The sequence below is a fragment of the Xyrauchen texanus genome, chromosome 43 (assembly GCF_025860055.1).
Source record: "Xyrauchen texanus isolate HMW12.3.18 chromosome 43, RBS_HiC_50CHRs, whole genome shotgun sequence".
Taxonomy (NCBI): domain Eukaryota; kingdom Metazoa; phylum Chordata; class Actinopteri; order Cypriniformes; family Catostomidae; genus Xyrauchen; species Xyrauchen texanus.
The window spans coordinates 19,339,965-19,357,060 of NC_068318.1; the positions used below are offsets into that span (position 1 = coordinate 19,339,965).

The 17,096-nt window shown below is 36.8% G+C and overlaps 1 protein-coding gene across 1 annotated transcript; it reads right to left on the bottom strand.

Moving 5' to 3' along the window:
- Positions 1–6,967: 6,967 nt before the first annotated feature.
- On the bottom strand, positions 6,968–16,178 carry cnih2 (cornichon family AMPA receptor auxiliary protein 2). Its single transcript, XM_052116405.1, has 8 exons — positions 16,049–16,178; positions 15,576–15,762; positions 14,353–14,971; positions 10,693–10,761; positions 10,444–10,491; positions 10,022–10,134; positions 9,779–9,922; positions 6,968–9,105 (listed from the first exon to the last, which is right to left on the bottom strand). Exons 3-8 carry the CDS (start codon positions 14,401–14,403, stop codon positions 9,078–9,080), a joined length of 453 nt encoding a protein of 150 aa, XP_051972365.1. The 5' UTR covers positions 14,404–14,971; positions 15,576–15,762; positions 16,049–16,178; the 3' UTR covers positions 6,968–9,077.
- Between the last annotated feature and the right edge of the window lie 918 nt (positions 16,179–17,096).

Consider the following 17,096-nt stretch of genomic DNA (forward strand, 5'->3'; position numbering starts at 1 on the left):
TGATAATGTGTGTCCATCGGAGTCAAGGTGCAAAATAGACAGCTGAAACGGAAGGTATACATTATTGTCCATTTAAGCAACATTTTCCCAGCCTGATAACATGTAGAGCTTTGTTCATCCCGCACAAAACATTGCCATGGTAACCATAGTTTATGTACAAATATCATCTTATACTTCCAGTTAATGAAGTAAAACTGTGGTAACTGGTATTAGCCAATAGCCACCAGTTTCATAAAAATTATATATATATAAAAAAAAAATTACTAAATGGTTCTTTCTTAAAAAACTTTTTACACTTTTTAATTAATATTTTATATGAATGTATTTACAATTAAAATGGTATATACTTATAATTTATTGTTTCTATGTATTAAAATAGTATTTTTATATAGAATTAATAATTGTTTTATAATATACGCAGGGTTGGGAGGGTTAATTTTGAGACGTATTCCATTACAGATTACAGAATACACGCTGTAAAATGTAATTTGTAATGTATTCTAAATACTTTGGATTACTTCTTCAGCACTGGTAAAATTGTTTTCCACTTCTTTTGACCATAAAAACTCTGTACATATAAAAGCCAGTACAGTAAGACAAAATACACAGGTTAAAATACATTCTCTGAAAAAACTAAATATTTTATGCAGTGTTGTTTCTAAAACAAGACAAATCAAATTGATCTTGTTTTATGGATTTTTAGATATTTTTACAGGAAAACAATACAAAAATTATTATCAAGAATACTATTTTTGCCATAATATCAAAGGTCTTACTAGAAAAAAGAAATTATGATCCAACATTAATTTTCTTGATTAAAAAAAAACATGATTGCGCATATAAAATGGCTAGAAATAGCATTTTAGCTTGTCGTAAAGCTGACAATTTACACAAAGTTTATTTATATTTCTTCTGCTCCAAACTTACTTCAAACGTACTTCTCTGTCTGCTTGTATGAATGTAACGCATCATAAGAAAGTGTTTCACCGCTGTTCAAATGCACTTTGGATCGCATCATTTATATGTATAAATGTTTTCCATCTGAAAGGACTAAATATGAAATGGAACAAATCACAATAAAATGCAAAGTAATCTCTTCAGTAATCAAAATACTTTTTGAATGTAACTGTATTCTAAATACCAATTATTTAAATTGTAACTGTAGTGGAATACAGCTACTTATATTTTGTATTTTAAATACATAATCCCATTACATGTATTCCATTACTCCCCAACCCTATATATTCGGCATATTTTATAATAATTATTCATGGTTATACAGTAGCCTTACAACCTTTATTTTGGTGGAAACTATGGTAAATCAAAAATCAAGTTAAGTTTTCATAAGGGATTCACAAATTGGATGAAATACATTTTCAGATGTAAGCATTGGATACATTCAGAGCACCCTAAATGAAATAAAATGCACTGCTAAATAATTTTCTTAGTAGTTTGTCTTGTTGTATAGTAAAACAATATACATTTACTTGACAAGCAAAATGGCATGGGAAATGTTGTCTTGTTTTCAGATAAATCTAACTACATTTTGTGAGGTTTATGCTTCAAACAAGAAGTTTATTTTTCTTGATTTCTTTGCAATGTGGTTTTTGATGGGTTAAAAGTGGATTTTGTTTTGCATGTTTCAGTTTGACACAGTTAACAGTCTTTGGCTTGAAACATTTCTGCTATTTCATGGTCAGAAAAGAGTGTTGCATTTTTCAGTCATTTTATATTTTCACCCTCTCACCACAGATGCACACAGAACTTTTAGGTACATGTTGTGATCACACTACGCATTCCTTCACCCTGCCTTTTTTGATTCCCATACACGTTAAAGGCATAACAAATTTCTGATGTTCTGAGGCAGAGAGAGGTCATTTCTACTGGCTGCGTTATTGCTTGAATATTTAATCGTTTCCTGCTTCTCGCGCCCCCCGCACCCCCTCCAAATCACTCAGTCTATAATGACACCTCTCACGCCAACCCCCCTGGCTGCCTTTCCTCTCTGATTGCTACAGTAACGCTTGCAGATGCCTGCTCTTGTTGCCATGGCACCCGTTTTTTCCTGAAGGTGTACCGCTGATCATTGAAAGAAATATTCAAGTGTGCGTGTCTGTGTGTGTACTGTAGACTTCTGTGTGTGTAGTTTACCTTCCATCTACAGTGGTATGCATGCATGTGTGTATTTGCAATTGTAATGGTCTGTTAGGTGTACAGAACACACACACAGAAACACGCGTTGCTTTCATAATGTTCTCAAAAGTGTTTAACACCCCTCAACATCTGTGTGGTCCTGTGTGAATGCTAATCATGGCTCTGATAGCATTGGGAGTGAGAGTCTATTCATAGTTCTCAGAATTTCAATTCCCAGTTCACACTTACAATTTGCGTATGTGTTGTGGTACATAAATCCTCTGTGTAAAAGGGTAATGTGGTGTGTTTGAAATGGTCTGCACTTCCCAAATACAAAAAGGTAATTTGTTTCATGGTTCCATTTTTGTCAAATAAATTAAAAATAAATGTAAAATAGATTTTGTATGGAAAAATGTATTTCAATTTGTTCAATGGGTTTCTATTGTGAATTTCTCTCTGCAATAGTTGATTCTGATTGATCAATCGTGGCTTTATGTAGTAAAACAAAAATTGTATAATGACTGTTAAACTTTATAATTGATTGTTGTCGCAAGCAACTGATCTCTTCATGTCTCTCCTCAATATGCAACAGATTTGTGAGGCTTCGAAACTGTAAAGCTAATCTACTTTTAAAGTAGTTACATTAATTTAAATAGTTAAACTACAGACAGGCTGCTGTAGCTAAACTATATCTAGTAGAAAAAGTACTTTGCTGAACTACTTAATTCTGTCATGTCACTGAAAAATGCAGTTAAGGTAGCATTGCTAGTTTTATTTATTTTCTCCCTAACTCTGCAATGCTGTCTCTTTTCAATAGTTTGTTCATGTTCATGTTCAGTTTGTTCATGATGATTTATGTAACTATTTATTAAGCTGTAATAAATGGCATAATGTACAGCTAATCATAATTTGTGCTCAGTTTTAGTAAAAAAAGTATCCTTCTGTAAAAAAAAAAAAAAAAAAGAAGAAGAAAGAAAAACAAAACGTGAGTGAATTAGGTATTATAACCAACACCAAATATTTTTAGGTCATAAAATTCAGTAGTGGGCAGGCACGTGCACATAGACAACAAAGGGAGCTTGAGCACCTGCCCTTTTTCTTCCTGGAGTGAAAGTGCCCTTTTTTCTGGGGTGAATTTTTAATTTATTAATAAATTAATATATATATATTCCTGTTTGCACACAGCTTCCCTGTCAAACAAATATATTTACTGAATAAAAAAATCTAAATATCAGGTCGGGAGATGAAACTTGTTTTCAGTTCAGATCCCTCCCCCCGCCCACCTCCGCGTCATCAAAATCGCCACACTGATATGCAAATTAGGCGTTAACTAATTAAAATGCGCTAATTTGCATACATTTGACAAGGCGCTGCAGGTGAATATGATAAACAAAATAACTATATTATTTCAAAGTTCAAGACCTTTTTTTGTAATAATTTCAGTGAAGTTGCTGTATTTTTGTATTTTGTCCAAAAAAAATTGCAGTGTTTTTTCATAATTGTTGCTGTGTTTTTTCCTGTAAAATTAACAAAATAGCAGCAACAGCTTTTTTCAGTTTAGTGTGTAGATTTGTGTTGATTTTGAAGTGTTGGGTATTCCAATAACATCAAAAGAATTAAATGGATTTATTGCCTTGTGCAATATAAACAAATTATTAGTGAAGCTATGTCCCTCTCCTTGGTGCAGTCATTTATTCTAAATATATACTTGAAACATACACATTGTGGCATAGTTTCCTTTGCTGTTTCCTGCTCTTGTGATAAACTAGTGAATACTAAAGAAGACCTTGGTCTCCGTGTGAACTGATTATTTTGTAGAAATCTGTTGAGTATGAAACAATTGTGTGAGGGAATTAAAATTGTTAACGAATTAATGTTTTGTTTAAAAATGGTTTTTAAATAAATAATTATGAGAAGTACTTGAGCCCCTGCCCCCCAAAATGTCCCTGGTAGTGGGGACTTATATATTTGAATGGTTAAAGGTGCTGTATGGATTTTTTTTTATGAAGAAGTATGCAAAAATTGTCCGACTCTCTTAAAGATATTAAGGAAATAAGTGTCCAGTGATATCTCAGGTGAGATATCTCTGTGACAGCTGTAGACTTTGTAAACAGCAAACAAAAATGTGTTCACAGACCACGGACATTGACACTGTCAATCATTTTGCTCGTTCTCATAGTGTTGTATTTGAAGTGGATCATTTAGGCTGTGATTCATAATGTTTGTCAGTTGAGGGTGCTATTGTGCCACTGTTGAATTTGATGGCCACAGGAACAAATAATGGTGCTCTTTTGCTCGGTTTTGTTCTCAAAATTATCTTTGGAGGCAGGGTTTTGGAATGAGGGAGCATGGCTAATTCAACTACTGAGTCATGTGAATGCTTCTGAACACTAAAATCACTTACAGTAACTTTAATTTACCAGGCTGATATTACTGTGAATTCGGCAAGAGTAGCACTACTAAAGTTCTTTACTACTATATAGCATACTTCAAATTATATATTATAGTATATGCTATGCAAATAGTGAAGTATGTCCAAATCCTCAGTGTCCATATTTGTGGCAAGATTCTGAAGTACGCATTCTCTGGACACTTAACAATCCTATAATCCCTTGGGAGCTGAGGAGACGTCACGTTCAAAACGCTGGATTTAAAGAATGGTGATGAACCACATGTCGGGCAGCTCTTTTCAACTGTAAGAGATAAATATACAAGGAAATGTGTTCCTTTTGCTTAAATGGTGATAGATTAACAAAACCAGTAGGTAGTAGTAGATTAGATTATTTTCACGGTTGTTGTTATTACCTCATAATTCGGGTCACTGGATCTGAGTCACAGAAGCATGTTTGTGGGGAATAATAGCTTTTTTCTATATTTTTGAGGTACAAGCAATTAGGAAATAACACTTACTACCCAGGAACCAAACAAATTTAAATAATATATTTGTTACACCGTGAAATCACACTACTGCCCCCAGTGGCTAGTGGCTGAAGCAGGCAGGAAGTGTTCTTGAATGTATGGGCATGCATGGTTAAGCTTCAGTTTCCAGGTTAAATATCATCAAAGGGGTGCCAATAGAGAGTTGTAATGAGATCTGTACAGTAAAGAGGAATACATATTTTATTAACTCTACACCCAAACCCTAAACTAACCGTCGGTGGAGTAAAAATGTAATCTTAGAGGAAGGGTTGCCAACTTTTTGTCATGTGAATATGGGATGTTTAAGCATTTAGGGCACTTAAAAAAGAGACAGAAACAAGAGCTGCTTACGCTGCAATCAGTTCACATGAGAAGGTAAGCACATTTAAACTGATGCAACAATGTTTGATGATGGGTGATGCCGCTTGTCAGTAACTTGAAAGAATGGGGTCAATGCCAGGGTACCAGAACATTTGGTAGCAATATGACAATTTCCTGTTTACAATGCTCTTATATTTAGCAGTATTCTACCTGTTCACCAAACTCTGCTTGTTCTGATATTTGCACACTCAGGCGACTTGTTGACCAAAGGAGACTACAGTATCTCAAAACTATCTTAGGTCTCTCAACCACATTTATCATTCTAACTTTAAGTTACTTTTGTCCATCTCTCTACTGTTCTAATTTGTCTTCTTTTTTCTGTTCCTCTTCTTAATTTCGATAAGGTGCACTGTACTGAGATTTGCACCAATGCATAATTCATGTCCCCCTCTGTCCTTCTTAATGTCCTGTCATTCTTTTCATCATAAGGTGGAAATTAATCTTCCAGTTTTTGGAAGATGTTCTCATTCATTCAACCAAATCAAGAGGTTTTTTTAGACACTGAATTATGCTATTTGCTGTTGATTTATCATTGACAAATAGCAGCTTAGGCTGTTTAAAGAAAATGAGCATAGGGTTAAATATTGGATCCATAATACAATGTCTCATCATTTCCTAGTGAAAATCCTGGTGATTGGAATAATAGCTCTTCAAACAGAGGACTATTTCCATACAAGTGTAGGTGTCTAAGTCTGTGTCTGTGTGTGTGTGTGTGTGTGTGTGTGTGTGTGTGTGTGTGTGTGTGTGTGTGTATGTGTGTGTGTACCAACAGCTTGTCTGTGGCTCACTCGTGTTTCAATCTTATCAATTGTAACCAGTTTCCATAGCAACATCTCTCAAGAGGTGAAGAGAGAGGGAGAGAATGAACAGAAAGAGAAATAGACTTTGGCAATGGAGTGTATGTGATTACATGCATGTTCTGCATGTGCCACAGATAAACTGCATTCTGATGCCATGTGATAAACTGGCATGTTTAAAAAACAAATACAGCAATTTGTTTTTGCTGCTATTTTGATTTTATTTAATATTTATTTATCTATACTGTTCCATTTTCCTGCTCCATTTTCATACCAAATTGCTTTTCAAAGCTTTGGAAAACGTTTCAGCTGTGTGGCCATGTACAGAAAGCCTATTTTGGACAGGCTTGGACAGGCAGAAGCAGACTACCTAACATAAAATGCATTTCATTCTTTTGGTGTCTCCATGGCAACCAAACTGTGTTAGACTCTTATTGACTTCAATGCACTCACAGCTTTTCACTAACTCTCTCTTACATTATGGCTTTCTCATTTTCTATTGCCAGAGTCCTTTTTCATGAGAATAAAATTTGTCTTAAAACTCTTTTCTTTTCTTTTTTCATCTTTATAACTTTCTCAATCTCTTGGCCTTCAACATTTGTATCTATACCTTCTTCAAATGTTTCTTTTATTAAAGTTTTATCCACTATATTTTTTATCATATTAGTTTACAATCAGTTTCAGTTATATTTATTTCCCACCCAACGATGTAAATTAATGACACTTTTGTCTGCAACGTTGTTTTATTAGAACATGTGGAATTGCTTTTGGAGTATTTAAGATATTAGTGTGTATTCAACCGAATACAGACCATTAAAGTTACCAAAGGTGCTGTAGCATACATTAATGAGTTTTGTATAAAAGACATTGTCATGCAGGTATTCTTAAATGTAGATACTGCATGTTAACTAATATTAAATCACAAAAAGACATTCAGTGATTATGTCCCTAATGAAGACCCTAGTCATTCCTCTCTGTGTCCATATTCCTTTGTTGTGCTTTTTGTGATTGTCCAAGGTATGTTCACATTTTTAGGTAAATCAAGTGAAAGCCAGGATGGAATGAGTGCCCAGGAGGTCAAACCTAGCCAGCAATGTGGCTAAAAAGCACTCGGACTGTCATTTTCATTGAAGTACTCAATTGTTTACTGAAATGTGTGTATACGAGAATGTAATAATTAACCCACACAGGTATTTCGTAATGAAGCTTTTCTAGCTAGTGCAGAGACTCACATCAACACTTAATCAATTTATGCTTGAAACCTGCTTCTTTAGTTTCCTTACGCCATTAGTGTCATTAACATCATCGGGTCACAGGATAATACCCACATTCCCAGATGAAGTATGTCCGAAATCTATTCACACTACTCGTCTGCATACCTTAAGAACACATACCTCGGGAAACGACAACTGCTCTCAAACGAAAACGGATTCATGTGGTTCTGGCCTCAAAAGTGATGCACTCTGCAAATCTATTAATCTACAAAGTGTGAATTACACATGGCTTATATAATAATGGTTGTTAATCGACGTGTTTAGCAGACTTATGGGCACAACACAACACAGGAACTCAACTTGAGGCAAAGTGAGGGTGTGGTCCTATGACCCTCATAAATATAGGACAAAGTGGCATCAGATATATGTTGTGTATATAGTCTGACAACACATAAGAATGCCTGAAAAGCTGTTTGATGTGAAATCATCATCAAGGTTAAATTGTCATTTGTTGTCATCATCCTTGATGCTGTCCAATCATCGTAAAGAAATGTTTCCATCATCTGCATCACGGCCTACTGTGTTTGACTGTCTCACGCACATCAGCCCACTTGCTCAAATGAGTCTTTCTCTGTTGTTTGCTACAGTACATCTGTTGGCATTCCAAAAGTGCTTTTATGATTTGTCACAGTCTATTGAGTATTTGAACTCCGGCAGAGGTTGGGGTCAGATCTCTCCTACATGCCCATTTCAATTAAGGATCTCACAGAGGAATGGCCGTTCTGCTTGACTGTTCATCCTCACCGCTGCCCATGATGGATGAGCCCAAAAATGTCTCAATTGCTCTTATGAAAGTTCCTCAGACGTGACACTGCTCCAACAGTTTTTCCGGCTTTTGATGTTTATCTCATTGGTTGTTTTGCTTAAAATATCATTGTAAACTTCTGTGTGAACTACCCTGACTAAACTGCAACAACTGAGCTATATATTAATTTAATCCATGATATTTTATTTCTACATTGAGGGTAAATTTATAGGTTCCTATAACGACCACAAATACTGAAATAGCAAATTTTTTGCAGAAATATAATACTTTGACAAAAGTTTTTCCACAAAAGAAATGCAGTTGTGTAATGTTTTTAGAACAAAAAGACATTGCAACATAAAGTCCACGGCCTATCAATTTAAACTCAAGGTAGCACATTCTGTAATTGTCTCAACAGAATGTTTGTGTCTCTTCGCAGACATTAAGAACCGGTTGTTGCTATGAGCAGCGAATTGTACAGCAGCCCTTGAGAAATTAAATGGTGTTACAAAACATCTACGCTGCCTGAGCCTTTTCCCTCCCCCTCTCTATTGCAATCATTTTCTTTTGGTCCATGTTACCACCTGCCTTTTAGTTTATTAATGGCAGTGATTGAGGCAGCTTTGCATTGACAGCTTTAAATGCCTCCTCATCTTGAGCTTTTTCTACATTCGTCCATCCCCACCCAGGAGATCTGAGGAGGAGCTGAACAAGATCAGCACTGGAGAGGTCTGCGGATGAGGGAGAAGAGAGCACGGCATGGTTTTGTCTTTGATTTGTCTTCTCTCTCCTTCCTTTCATAGTCCTCTGTCCTTTTGATCTAATCAACTAGAAGCTGACCAAAGCATACACCATACTGCAAGACAAAGAGAGGAGGGAGACAGAGAGAGAAATTAATAAAGAGAGACATACTAACTAGTTCTGATATAAACAATCTCTCATGTTCTCAATTAAAGACTACAAATTAAGAAAGACATTTGGTGACATGGGTGGTTACCAGAGTGTTTTGTGTTGTTTTCGGGGTGTTGCTATATGGTTGCTAAGGTGTTTTGTGTGGTTACCAATGTGGTCTTTGTGGTCCCTGGGCATAGGGTGTTTTGGGTGGTTCCCAGGGTGTTCTTATATGGTTGCTAAGGTTATCTGGGTTGTTGCTAGGGAGTTATGGGTTGTTGCAAGGTGGTTTCTATGTGTCTCTGTGATTTTCATGTCCCTATATATGATTCGGTTCCCTTCTTCAATGTAATTGTATGTGATTTGTTTACTCCTTGTATTGTCTGCCAGGCAAATATGGCATGTTTAGTCACTTAGAAAATAATAACAAGTCACACATTTTGAGGTATACTTTGTGATAATATTATAAAAGGTGCCAGATGAGTTATGTGATGATGTGTATTGCTTAAGGTAGGGGATTGATCAAATCCCTAATCCAAAGTATGAGCAATAGTATGCTTACCTAAACAAGCGCCACTAATAAAACCAAAAAACCTATGTTTAAATGAACAGATAGTGAATAACTGAAGTGGGTTTACCTGTACAGATAGTAGAAGAAGGAGAGAAGGTAGAAACCCAGCTTGCACCAGGACTCTTTTTGGCAGTAATTCAGGATGTCTGCATTCATCACACTCACTGGATCATACATAACTTCAGACCCATCAGCAGGACGGTGGAAAAACCTGCAGCAAATAAGAGAGAGGAAACAGTTACAGGTGTTGCTTAGTTGCAATTTAGAAATTTCAGTTCAAGAAGTTTCAAATAGATGTAAGTTTTTGTACCTCCAGAGATGATAGAGAAGCAGGGGGATGTTAAGGCCCAAAGTTACCCACTCTCCTGCACACATGAACATCAGACAGAACAGCCCATGGATGGAATATTCTGGAACCACCAGCTGGAAAAGAGTTAGGAAGGGTTTAAATGAATCTGAGAGATCTTATAATATCTGTAAGCAAATGTGCATTTAAATACATTTGTCAAAAGCATCTAATCTTTTACATCTTATATGAGAAAGAAAAAAGAAAGAAAGAAAGTTAAGTTGTTACCTATTACACTTTGCACGTTCCCTTTCACACATGACTTTGTAATTCACTTTAAACCCCAATTCACTTGTTCACATCACCTTATTTCACATTGACATTTGAACACACAAGTGACCACTTTGCATTTACAACTATGATTAAACTACAACAATTTCACTCACCCTTCGGAGGAGGTTGCAAATTCTCTCGATGTTTAGTATTCTTTCTCTCTAAAGAAAAATACAACAACACATTAAGCTTTCTTGCGATGCACTCCAACTGAAAGCATAATGTTTTTGTAACTGATTAGCATGCATGCATGTTGTTGTCTGTGTGTACACATATATGCATGTATGCTAGGGAGTTTCACTGAAACCCACTGCATAGTTGATTTTGTGTGAAAGCAATCATGATCTAAGAAAAGCCTTTACCGCTCTGGTGGGGTTGCTCTGATCGATGGGGTTTTTGAAGTCTGTGCGCAGCTCATCAAATGCAATAATCTTGAGGAGAGAAAAACACAATTCTTGTAACTTGAGCACTTTAAACATCACTAGTGGACATTATGGAGGTCATAAAGCATATAAAAATTAAAAATAAAAAATAAAAATAATTTACTCACCATCATGTTGTTCTGTATGACTAACTTTCTTACATGGAACACAAAAGGAGATGTTAGGCAGAATGTTAGCTTCAATCATCATTCCCTTTCATTGTATGGAAAAACAATGCTTTGAAAGTGAATGGTGACTGAGGCTGACATTCTGTTGAACATCTCTCTTTGTGTTCCCTGGAATAAAGGTTTGAGAGTCATATGGGTTTGAAACAACATAAGTGTGAGTAAATGACATAATCTATTCCTTTCTTTCTTTCTTTCTCAAGATTTCTCATGACATTCCTACATCTTCAAACTATTTTCAACTCCTCTTTCTCTCCATCCTTTTCCCCTTATAGATCCACATCTCCTGCTGGTCCCTCACTTCATTCTGTTCTGTAAACAGATGCAGTTGCCATGGTGAACGAACAAGCCCCTAAGCGGGCATGGGGGGTGTCAGAACAAAATTACAGTTTGATAAGTATTCTCAGTAACATGGTTTCTTGCCGGCATGCACTCATACACAGACACTCAGCCTCCACTTCCCCACTCGCTGTCTCCATGCGCTCTCACATACATACACTCACACCAAATGACTCTCTCCCACTCCTGTCCTCAATGCTCAGTCATTTCAAGTCTGTTTCTTAATGGCCCTTTGAAAGTCTTCAATCTACTGCAAGTCTGAAAATATCTTGACTTCTTCTTAGGGATTCATGGCTTGTGTTTTCGATTTTGGTCTCTGGCGGTGTCTCTGTCAATTTCATTTGTAATTTTACAGACAGTGGGCTGACAGAAGACCAGCACAGTTCAAATGTGCAGTTGACCTCTTCTTCTTCAATCTCTCGCTCTCTCTCTCTGTCTCTCTATTTGTCTCTCCCCAAATCAAACGATATTTACATGTGTGTGTGTATATATATATACACTCACCTAAAGGATTATTAGGAACACCTGTTCAATTTCTCATTAATGCAATTGTCTAATCAACCAATCACATGGCAGTTGCTTCAATGCATTTAGGGGTGTGATCCTGGTCAAGACAATCTCCTGAACTCCAAACTGAATGTCAGAATGGGAAAGAAAGGTGATTTAAGCAATTTTGAGCATGGCATGGTTGTTGGTGCCAGACGGCCGGTCTGAGTATTTCACAATCTGCTCAGTTACTGGAATTTTCATGCACAAACATTTCTAGGGTTTACAAAGAATAGTGTGAAAAGGGAAAAACATTCAGTATGCGGCAGTCCTGTGGGCGAAAATGCCTTGTTGATGCTAGAGGTCAGAGGAGAATGGGCCGACTGATTCAAGATGATAGAAGAGCAACTTTGCCTGAAATAACCACTCGTTACAACCGAGGTATGCAGCAAAGCATTTGTGAAGCCACAACACGCACAACCTTGAGGCGGATGGGCTACAACAGCAGAAGACCCCACCGGGTACCACTCATCTCCACTACAAATAGGAAAAAGAGGCTACAATTTGCAAGAGCTCACCAAAATTGGACAGTTGAAGACTGGAAAAATGTTGCCTGGTCTGATGAGTCTCGATTTCTGTGGAGACATTCAGATGGTAGCGTCAGAATTTGGCGTAAACAGAATGAGAACATGGAGCCATCATGCCTTGTTGCCACTGTGCAGGCTGGTGGTGGTGGTGTAATGGTGTGGGGGATGTTTTCTTGGCACACTTTAGGCCCCTTAGTGCCAATTGGGCATCGTTTAAATGCCACGGCCTACCTGAGCATTGTTTCTGACCATGTCCATCCCTTTATGGCCACCATGTACCCATCCTCTGATGGCTACTTCCAGCAGGATAATGCACCATGTCACAAAGCTCGAATCATTTCAAATTGGTTTCTTGAACATGACAATGAGTTCACTGTACTAAAATGGCCCCCACAGTCACCAGATCTCAACCCAATAGAGCATCTTTGGGATGTGATGGAGCAGGAGCTTAGTGCCCTGGATGTGCATCCCACAAATCTCCATCAACTGCAAGATGCTATCCTATCAATATGGGCCAACATTTCTAAAGAATGCTTTCAGCACCTTGTTGAACCAATGCCACGTAGAATTAAGGCAGTTCTGAAGGCAAAAGGGGGTCAAACACAGTATTAGTATGGTGTTCCTAATAATCCTTTAGGTGAGTGTATATATATATATATATATATATATATAGCTTATTCTTATTATAACTAAATTAAACCCATTTACTTGTAATTAAACACCATTAAAGGCAGTACATCAAAAGCTTACATAATGTATAAATGGCAAGGCATTATAATTTATATAATTTCTTTTACACATTACAGTAATGACAATGAGATGTTTTTGCACTATGAAAATGAGAATAAGGGTTGGAAAATGGACTTAATTGACATAGAAATACAGTATCCATCCATCCATCTTATTTATATATAACAGAAATAAGGCTGTTTAATTGTAGTTAATAACGTTTCCCCACAAAATAAATGTCATTAGTGTAATGCGTCCGGATGTTTTACTTTAGTAATTTGTAGGGCTTTTCCCTCCATTATTCTAAATTGGTGTTTTCATTAAATTCTCATTACTGTAATGCAATACATTTTTACTGGATTACACAAAACATTACTGTAATGCTTTTTTTTTTAATTAAAGGCAGTACAACAAAAACTTTCATAATGTATAAATGCTTCATTATTTACATTTTATGTTGGGTTTTTTTCACAATAAAAATGACAAAATCTTTTTGTATTGTGGAAAGGATAATTAGGATTTAAATGTGCTTAATTCATCATGAATATAATGTCAAAATGCAAAACATGGTCCTAAATATGCTCCAGATATAATTTAATATTTATTTCTTTTGAAAAAAAAGGATGGTTACTGTAGACATTTGTAGTTTTGTTTTTATAAAATTTTTGTTGTTGTCATGAAATTCTCATTACTGTAATAAAGTTCTTTTTGGATTACTGGATTACAATAAAAATACTGTTATTTTTAAATATAAATGTAATTATTATTTATGTAATTGTAATGTAATGAGATGTTTTTTTCATTATGGAAATGAGAATTGGGATGATGGGGGGTTAATTGTCATATAAAAGTTGTCACAATGCAAAAAAATCTAATGCACACAGATAGATTTGCCACCTTCTTTCTTTTCTTTGGTATCTGTCCGCTTGTTCTGTAAATCATTACTCATCTGTGAGTCAAAATGTCTGCTCTAATAATAACTGCTGCATTTTGTATTCACCTCATGGATTAGGCCCCTTGTTAAGGGTAGCAGAGACAGCTTGGACAGACACACACCAGTCTCTGCTCTGAAAAACTGGCACAAGCACCCACACATAATCACATTCACACTCAAACAGTCAGAGACTTGGCGATGACATGGATTCCAATGGCAGCTTGAAATGGAAGTGACAGTGTTACAGGTAGCAGGTACATGTTCATATACTATTCAATACAGCAGATCTACAACAAATGTGTGGATGCAGGTGTAAAACTACAGACAGCTCTAAACTTACCTGCCAGATGACGAAGAAGATGAGGGCAGCGCATAACACCAGTGTTAACATGTAGCAAAAGGCCGCAAAGGTGAAGGCCGTGGCTGTTCCAGCCAGCCTGACGGTGATCCGGGTCGAGAGAGGGCGAGGGGGAGACTTCCCCTGCTCTCTCTCTCTCTGTCTTTCTTTTTCTGTTAATGTGCTGCCCCCACTCTAACCCTCTTTAGGGAAGTAGCCAACAACTTCCTCTTATTAACACTTTTGGTCCAGGTGATCTTCTGATCTTCTGGTGACGTGTCTGGCTCTCTCTGCTTCTGTCTGTTGGTTATCCGCCTCCGCTGGCAGGACCGTCTTTAAACGTGTGTGTATGTGTGTTTTTCTCTGTCTTGGGTGCTGTCCACAAAAGATAACTGCTAGAGCTGTTTCCTCTTTTTACTCTCTCTGCTGTCTCCCTTCACCCGCTCTCTTTCTCTGTGATTGGCAGAGGGGTTTTTGTATGTGTGTGGAGAATCGGTCCCTTCCCCCGTCTCTAAGATTAGTGCTGTACACTGGGTCCACACATCTTATTTACAGCAGAATACCTAAAAGATATCTTGTTGACACATCGGCCATAGGAGGATGAACGTCCTTGGTATACAATCTGAAACACAGACATTGATTCCAGTTATGGTGTAATAAACAGCCGAAGGCGTTCAGCTCCTTTCATTGATGAATGATTTATGAAAATTCTTTACAATTAGAAGTAATTCTGACTGTTGTCACTTCAATCAATAAAATGACACTGATGAGCGGCTGCAATCGACAGGTTTTACAATGATGCATATGCTCTCTTGATCAGTTTTAAGAGGTAATTAATTGGATTTCAGATATAATGGGCAATGGTTTGGATGTATAAGATAACACAGGAAGGATTTTATAATAACAATAAAATCTCAATGCAAAATAATTACTTAAGCACATTAATTACATATTTGACATGATTTTGTGCAACATATGGCTTCAGAGCAATCATAGCTCTTGACTTTCATTAATCATCAATAAAATGAGTTTCAATAAAGCATTAAAAAATGGCATTTTTCAGATTTTGCAGCTGTAGAATCAATAAAAACACTGCAATGTTTACAATTCCCTTATGAATCAACAATGACATTTGAAATGATAGGGAAGAATGGTTAACTAAGTTAGGTGCGTGGCATGACAGTATGTGAGAATCACAGTTGTATGTGAGCACGAGCATCGTTTACCTGTTTTCTGAAGCAGCGGCACAAGTATGTCTATGGTTGTTCTCTCTCCCCTCATTTTCCTTCCATCAATCTGGGTCGACAACATGTCAGAAATCTCTGGTCTGTCTTGCTCTGGGTGTCACTGTCAGTCCCATCACAGATTCTCATTGGCTTTTTGGTGCTCTGCTACCAGGTATGAAAAGCCAGACTGAAAGAAGCAAAAGATTAGTCGGTCGTTTTATTCATGCTCTTTTATCTTGTGTGTTTTTATTCTTTTGATCAGACGCAGCTCTCAGAATACTGACATATAATTAACTTAGCGTTTTCTCTCTTTCCCCACAAACAGCCCTGCCCGTTTTCTCCCTTCTCTCTCTGCCTCTCTCGGCTTTTAAGAATTCAAGGCTTCCCTGCTGCTATTTGGTCTAAAAATCATGAGCCTCCCCCCATCTCTGAGACAGATTGGGGTGTTGATAATAAAACAGTGATGTTATTACCTCTGAATGTGATGCCTAACTGCATTCAACAGTCTTCTCCTCCATCCCTGTCTTTTCTGTCCTGCTTTTCAGCGTACTCTCTCATTCCCTCAAGAGATGTGAGGGGCAGAGGGAGCTCAGAGTCTTTTTCTTTCTTGGCTTCCCTAGTTTGTCTCCCTCTCTCTCTCTCCCCTACCTTTTTTATTCTCTTATTGCCACTCTCTCTCTCTCTCTCTCTCTCTCTCTCTCTCTCTCTCTCTCTCTGTCAATGGTACTTTCTTGATAAAAGTGCTTGTCTGTCACTGAACGGGAGCAGTAAGGTTAGACTTTGTCTCTCTCTATTTCTTCTCCACACTGTCTGGAGTTTACGGTTGTGCTTTGAGTTATCAACAGAAGAAGAGTTGTATTGTTTCCCTTTGTCAACATTCTATTGACTTTCCATTGAATTCCATTGATTGTATATTCACAGTTATATTTGCAAAAACTCTAACACTAAACAAAACTTTATTAATTATTAGGTCTAATTTTAAAGTATTTTTTCCCTCCTCCTATTAGCCTTATTTTCAAATCACCCTACCCTGTCTCTCTCTGTTTATTGTGTGTTCTTTTAGAGTGGGGGAAAATCATTGCATCCAGGGAAACCTGGTTGAAATATTCCCCAAGAAGATACTCAATCATTCTCGTATCAAGACTTCTGATTTGCTTTTATTGCTTATATTATTGAGACTGCAGCTCAGTTCTCTGCTTTCTAGTCACATTGACAAATGTCCTAAAGCACACACAGCATCTATGAGAGATTTTTCCAGTATGCCATTTAAAATGGAAGTCAATGGAATCTACGAGATCCAAGAGTACCACCTGGTGGATTCTTCAGTACTTTCTCCGTTCAAGTTTGAAGTCTTAGGTTTCTGTCCATTGTGTATCCACAGTTTACTTTGGGAAATGTATTTTTTTTTTAATCCATTTAAGGCTCATGTGCATTTCAACATCTCAAGAAGCTGGCATAATAATAATAATAATAATAATAATAATAATATTGTAAAAAACTTACCAAAAAATTACCAATTCA

Coding starts and splice junctions, on each gene's coding strand:
- cnih2 (XM_052116405.1), bottom strand. CDS start 14,403: ATGTTAACACTGGTGTTATGCGCTGCCCTCATCTTCTTCGTCATCTGG. Junction 10,492..10,692: donor AGAGCAACCCCACCAGAGCG/GTAAAGGCTTTT, acceptor ATTTTTCTTTAG/AGAGAAAGAATACTAAACAT. Junction 9,106..9,778: donor TTCTTCTACTATCTGTACAG/GTAAACCCACTT, acceptor TTTGTCTTGCAG/TATGGTGTATGCTTTGGTCA.